This window comes from Ricinus communis, chromosome 10 (assembly GCF_019578655.1).
Source record: "Ricinus communis isolate WT05 ecotype wild-type chromosome 10, ASM1957865v1, whole genome shotgun sequence".
Taxonomy (NCBI): domain Eukaryota; kingdom Viridiplantae; phylum Streptophyta; class Magnoliopsida; order Malpighiales; family Euphorbiaceae; genus Ricinus; species Ricinus communis.
The window spans coordinates 9,482,472-9,488,388 of NC_063265.1; the positions used below are offsets into that span (position 1 = coordinate 9,482,472).

The window sequence follows — 5,917 nt, forward strand, 5'->3', positions numbered from 1 at the left end:
AATTTAAAATTAATTTAAAATAAGTTATTATTAATAAATTTTAATAAAGATAATAGTATTCAAAAAATAAAAAAAATTAAATCAGTTATCAACTGACAAAAAAAAAATTCTAAAATAGAGCTAATACAGTCAACAACTGATTCTGACTAAATCAGTGTTGCTGTTTTTTAAGTTTTTATCGAATGTTTTAATATAACTTTTCAGCGAAAGATATCTATCAACTGTATTAAATCTCCGAACCAAATATCTTTTTAATATAAAATATTTGATATGCACCCTAACATCTTATCAATTTTATTTATGAATTTATGAATTTCTGGCAATTTGTGATTTTAGATAATGATGGTATTTTATAGAGAGCTGTAATAGTTTTGTTGTAAGGATCTTGATTTTGTTTTTTAATTGGTAGCTCAAGTAATTTACACCGCTGTAACCTATAAAAGAAAATTACTGTTTAATTAATTTGTAGTTATGCTCATATTTATTTATTTACTTTAAATTCAGATTACTCATCTAATCAATGATGAGAATTAATTATTTCTTATTTTAATTCTCCTTTGAATATTTACTTTACAAATTTAAACTTGGGATGACAGCTTAAAAATATGTCCACCGCAGCTTTCATCTGATGATTTCTTTTTCAATTGTCTTCCAAGCAAGATGCTGCTTGCATAATTCCATATAATTTTAACGTTACCTGAATTTCTCAAGTGACATTTCACCCATAATCTTATTGATTTGTTTTATTGTAGAGGCACTTGAGAGTAAACCAACAACACCTTAAATTGCATCACAATTCTACTTGTAATTAAGTTAATCTGATTTTACTAATTACCACCCATATTTTGTTGCTTCACTCTGCATTTTGGTAAGAATAAACCTTACTTACGACTGTATAAATGACAAGTCTCTTGAGGCTTTTTTCCTTTTCAAGTAATTTGATGTTGAGCCCATATATAAATGAGAGTTTTAATCCGACATTTACACTTTGATTGCCACCCAAAATGTGGTACATTACTTGTCCTCTATAGAACCACCAAATTCCTGTTTCCTAGGTCCCTTCTTCACCAGTCAATTTCACAGAATTTGTTTTTGTTTTTCATGTTTATAGAATATTCTCCTCTTCATCGTTCTGCACATGTCAATTTAGCTCTCCCATAGTAATTTATCAGCCTTTTATTTTCTTAGGATTGTACTAGAGTTCAAAACTTGCAATCTCATACTCTTGCAAACAGCTATTGATTAAGCCACAAGCTCATCGATTAATTTTATGAGTTCTCCTGTTTTATTTTTCCTAAATTTTATATTTGTCCGTAAATGTTTGCACATTGCAATTGTAATTAATACTTGAAGAAATGAGTGCAAAAGGAGGGATATAAATAATTTAATCACAAAGCCTGTAAATCATCTAGGAACTGCATGTAAACATTCCTTTAATGTCAATGAAATGGAACAGAATGCCACTGCCGATCTTATCCTAAATTGTTAATAGACGCATCTTCTATTAATCATGGGACCTATCCCATTAGCTTCACCCATAATTCCAGGAGGTTCAAATTAAAATTGCCAGAATTTCATGAAAAGCGAGCCAGGTGTGTATGGAACATAATCATGATGCTTAGATGAGAAGCTCTTTTTATTCCATGGCCTTGACTGTGAGCTTTTTTAAGAGAAAGGAGACATTATTACTCCAAGAATCATAGTAACAAATTGGTATTAGTTTGATCTTCAATTTGACAATAGCTTCCAAGTTGAACTGTAAACAATTTCTGATACCTAATGCTTCCTGGAATTTTTTTTATATGTGCATAATGATTATGCATTGGAAAATCAACTGAGTTTGGGTGAGAGTATTAAATAATAATTAACTTGACGAATTAAATAAACAACTGTTTTTTTCACTAGACGAAAGCAAAGGCAAATAAACTATATAAGAAAAGGTATTTTGGTTCTTTTACTAATTGTTTTATAATGATCTAACCAGTAGACAAATTGTCTTTCTGACACATAGTGTCTGTAAATTATACTGAGCTTGGGAAGCTTCCTATGAAACAAGAGGAGCAGATAATTTTTTTAGTAAAAAGAAAAAATTAACAACAGAAAAGCTAATGCACTTTTTTTTTTTGGGTTGGGGTAGAGGATTCCATATATTAATTTCAAAGTAACTAAAATACTAGCCCTAATTAACAGATGCTGCAAACCAACAAAGAGGAAGCTCCCACTTCTTGATGCAGCTTTAATACCAATTTATGTTGGTCTTGAAACCTGTATAACAACAAAAGTTCAGTAATTTTTAATGGTTTAATTCTCTGACGTATGTTCCATGAACTAGTAATTAATCTAATGTATTTATAATCAAGAAGACAATATATATATATTTCTTTAATCATCAGAAAATGAGAGACAGAGAGTTGGGAACTGTCAAAAACTGGATTAAACTATACTAAGTTACTGCTAAACACTGTGCTTAGAAAACCCTAATGACAGCACTCTTTATTTATTGATATCTTAGTGGAATTCCTAACTGTAAACAGCATTTTTACATCTCAACCTTTTTGGAATCTTGAACTGAAATAAAGTAGATTAAAAATGATCCTACCATTGGATTCTTTGGTTTATGTAAAAAATGAGCTACCAAGTAGTAAACAGAGAGAGAGAGAGAGAAGAGAAAGAAAGTTTTCATGGAATTCAAAAAATTCCTTCATTTACCAATATTAAGCAAAAGAAGTTCATTTCAGAACTAACATAAATTTGGACATTACACTTGAAAAACCAATAATCTTTCACCAAACAAGAACAGGAAGAAGAAGGAGAAGAAGAAAGAGGAAAAAAAGGAAAGAAAAGAAAAAGAATGATATCATTTGAACATGAACAGAAGAGGCTAATGTTTTGGTGATGAGTGTTATTTATGGTTGAAGCACAAGAAAGGCACATACAAAGAGAGAGAGAGATTGAAAAGTGAAGAATTATTAGCTTCCCACGATGTTTACCAGGAAATAGCTTTCGCCGTGCTGCAAGCTGTGCATTAGAAATCCAAATTCATTAGTGGGTACAGGCATTCCAGAGGAATGAACCAACACTACATCTTGACCAAACATTGCTTTCATGTCCAATGGCCCTCTTGGAACTTCTGTTGGAACTCCATTGATAAAAACTGTAATGAATCCTGAATCAACAAGACCATATAAAGAAACAAATTCAACAATGTGGATAGCTAATTAACTGAACCAACTATCAGTAGTTTGTTTTTTTCTTATTTCTTGGTGTATTAAGATGCTCGAGATTCACTATTGTGCTTTTGCTTAGTTACATTGGCGCCTTTTTCTGGATAGAGAGATTATGATCAGAGCCCCATTAACAAGGAACAGAAAATAAAAATGCAAGAGATTCCTAGCAGCTGTAAAATTTTAACTTGTATGTCCTGCTTATGATTTGTTTACATCCTTAAAGAAAAAAAACAAGTACAGTAAAATTGAGCAAGACACAGAATAATTTGGTGTCCTAGGAGAGCTAAAGATTTCATGTGGAATTTTTCTAGGTACTGTAACAAGAGGAGAGAGGAAGGGGGAGGGGACCATTAATGTTTTTCATGGAAAAGTACAGCTATCAACTTAATAAAATTAACATTACTGCGGTTACATCATTGAAAAGTTTGCTATCCATTATTGTTTATTCTGTAGCTCTCTCTCACTTTCATGAAACCTAGATACTAACTACATTTATTTTCTCTGAAATAGCGGTATATCTTCTGGAAAATTATTGGAGAGTAAAGCTATAGTAACACCAAGAGAAATTTAAGGAAAAGAAGTTAAAGGGTTTCGATAAGAAAGATGATTAGGCTTAAGGGGAGATAATTGTGGCATGAAGAAAAATAAAGAAAAAGAACCAAAGACACAAACTTACAAGAGCCATGCACTTACCAGTTTGGTAATTCAAATTTGAAGTTTCTGTTGGGCATAAAATTGAAGATATACCAGATGTATGCCCCATTTCTTGAAAACCCATTTGATTAGGGATTGAATAGAGATTATTCGCTACACCATCTTCGCCACCACAAGCAACAAGTCCACAAGAAGTGGTAGAGGAACCAACAACAAAAGGAGGAGGAGATACAGAAACAGCACTGAAAGAAGAAGAATTTGCAAAACCCAAAGAAGATGTGCTGCCACCATCATATTGAATTGCACCACCACTAGCTTGAGCTTGTTGATTTCTTTGTTCTTCAGCAAGAGTAGCCTGCATCTGGCGTTGCCGGCGGCGAGATCTTGACCTTCTGTTTTGAAACCAGTAAAAAACATTCGCATCTCCAACAGAACCAAACTTCTCAAGAAGTTTCCTTATTCTAACAGTTTCATCTTTAGGTGGATTTACCATTCCACTATTAAAGATGGATTCAAGAATCAAGATTTGCTCTGGCTTTGGAGTCCATCTTGACCTAACTGGTTCACTTCTCTCAGTCCCTTGGTTTCTTGGACTATTATTCGAGTCTTGACCTTGATTATCTTCCATTGCTGTGAAAGATAGCAAAGAAAAAGAAAAGAAAATGCTGTTGATGCTAAAAACTAGGTTTTTAAAAAAATAATATACAAGAAAACAACAATTTTTTTGGCACATAAACACAGACACACACAAGAAAGAATGCATCGAAGGGGTGAAGTATATAAAGGGGTGGAAAGAATGTTACCTTGTTTGAAATTACCATATCAACCTTGTTTTAGATCAATTTTTAGTTATCAGTATCTGATATTAGGATTGATCTTATAAGTCAACCGTCTTACACCTGTCCTTTCTTTAGTTTATAATTTATATGTTGAAAGCTTATCAGTCAAATTAACAAAACTTTCAATTAATCCAAAAAGCTCAGATTGAACTTGTTTCAGCTTGGATTTGTGTGTGTAATATTAACCCAATATTATAATGTCCAGTATTACTTAAGATGATACATAAAAATAATGCAAATATCTAATCAGCAGGATTTAATATATACTTCCTCTATGAACCTGCATGAGAGATTTTATTCTATATAGTACCAAAAACACATACCTTTTTTTTTTTAATTACTATTATTATTATGATGTTTCAACTTAATTAAGATGCTTCATAAAAAAATAATTTTATGTACTATTTATAAGTTAGATACATGCAAATGATGTTATTTATATTTTAAATTATGTGCCCAATTGCATATAATTCTTTTCTTTTTCTTGTAAAACAAAAGACTGTGATAAGGTAATTTTTATTTATTTATTTTATTTTAGTATTCACATGTTTTGAAAATGCCAAACAAAAATATGTACTATAGTACAAACAAATAATTTTCAGCTAATAAATGAAAGAAATGGAGCATATCCCTAAAAGTGAATTGGGTTTTGCAAACAACCCACAAATTAAGAACTGATTTGGGTATCAAGATTAAAGTAAACAATTAACAAGTACTAACCCCATTGTTAGGCTGAAGAAGGTTGCATGGGAAAAACAAGAAAAGGAATGGTCAAAAATGGGAAATGTGAAAGGTGTAGAGAGGGAAAGTTTGCTAGGGTTTTCGGCTTGGGGAAGTGCATGTGAAGGAATGCATGGAAAGTAGAGTCCAAAAAATTTTTATAAAAGAAAAAAAGAAAAGAAAGGGGGAACAAAGAAGAGAAAGAATCCAAATAGACGGTCAATAAACCGTGCAATAATTTATTTAGAATGACGTATAAGGAAACATGGCTTAGATCTTTTTTTATATTAAACCGCAGGAGAGAAAGGGGTCGTAAAGGTTGGCTTAAACTTCGAACACTTCATTTACGTGTGTATCTATAATATATATGTATATATATATATATATAATTTACCTTCTTCTTGTTTATTATCTTTCTTGTTTCTTTATATATAAATAATATAGTTTTATTGATTCTTTATTGTTGTTCATGTACGA

General features: G+C 31.4%; 1 protein-coding gene across 4 annotated transcripts; it reads right to left on the reverse strand.

The window, feature by feature from the left end:
• Nucleotides 1–1,929: 1,929 nt before the first annotated feature.
• LOC8282397 (WUSCHEL-related homeobox 11) lies at nt 1,930–5,658 on the reverse strand. 4 transcript variants are annotated; one of them, XM_015723320.3, is made up of 3 exons: nt 3,921–4,701; nt 2,991–3,166; nt 1,930–2,265 (listed from the first exon to the last, which is right to left on the reverse strand). In XM_015723320.3, the coding sequence occupies exons 1-3, from the start codon at nt 4,642–4,644 to the stop codon at nt 2,248–2,250; spliced, it is 918 nt and encodes a 305-aa protein (XP_015578806.2). In that variant the 5' UTR covers nt 4,645–4,701; the 3' UTR covers nt 1,930–2,247. The 4 variants fall into 4 exon arrangements, with proteins under 4 accessions (XP_015578806.2, XP_025014321.2, XP_025014320.1 ...); XM_025158552.2 differs by lacking the exon at nt 1,930–2,265 and adding an exon at nt 5,441–5,658 and having other exon boundaries at nt 2,300–3,166; nt 3,921–4,511; XM_025158553.2 differs by lacking the exon at nt 1,930–2,265 and having other exon boundaries at nt 2,294–3,154; nt 3,921–4,760.
• Nucleotides 5,659–5,917: the final 259 nt, after the last annotated feature.

Bases quoted from the DNA above. Each gene is read 5' to 3' on its own strand.
- LOC8282397 (XM_025158551.2), bottom strand. From the start codon at position 4,644: ATGCATTCTTTCTTGTGTGTGTCTGTGTTTATGTGCCAAAAAAATTGT. The intron at 3,167-3,920 runs GTAAGTGCATGG...TTGTTGATTCAG, and splicing joins AAATTTGAATTACCAAACTG to GATTCATTACAGTTTTTATC.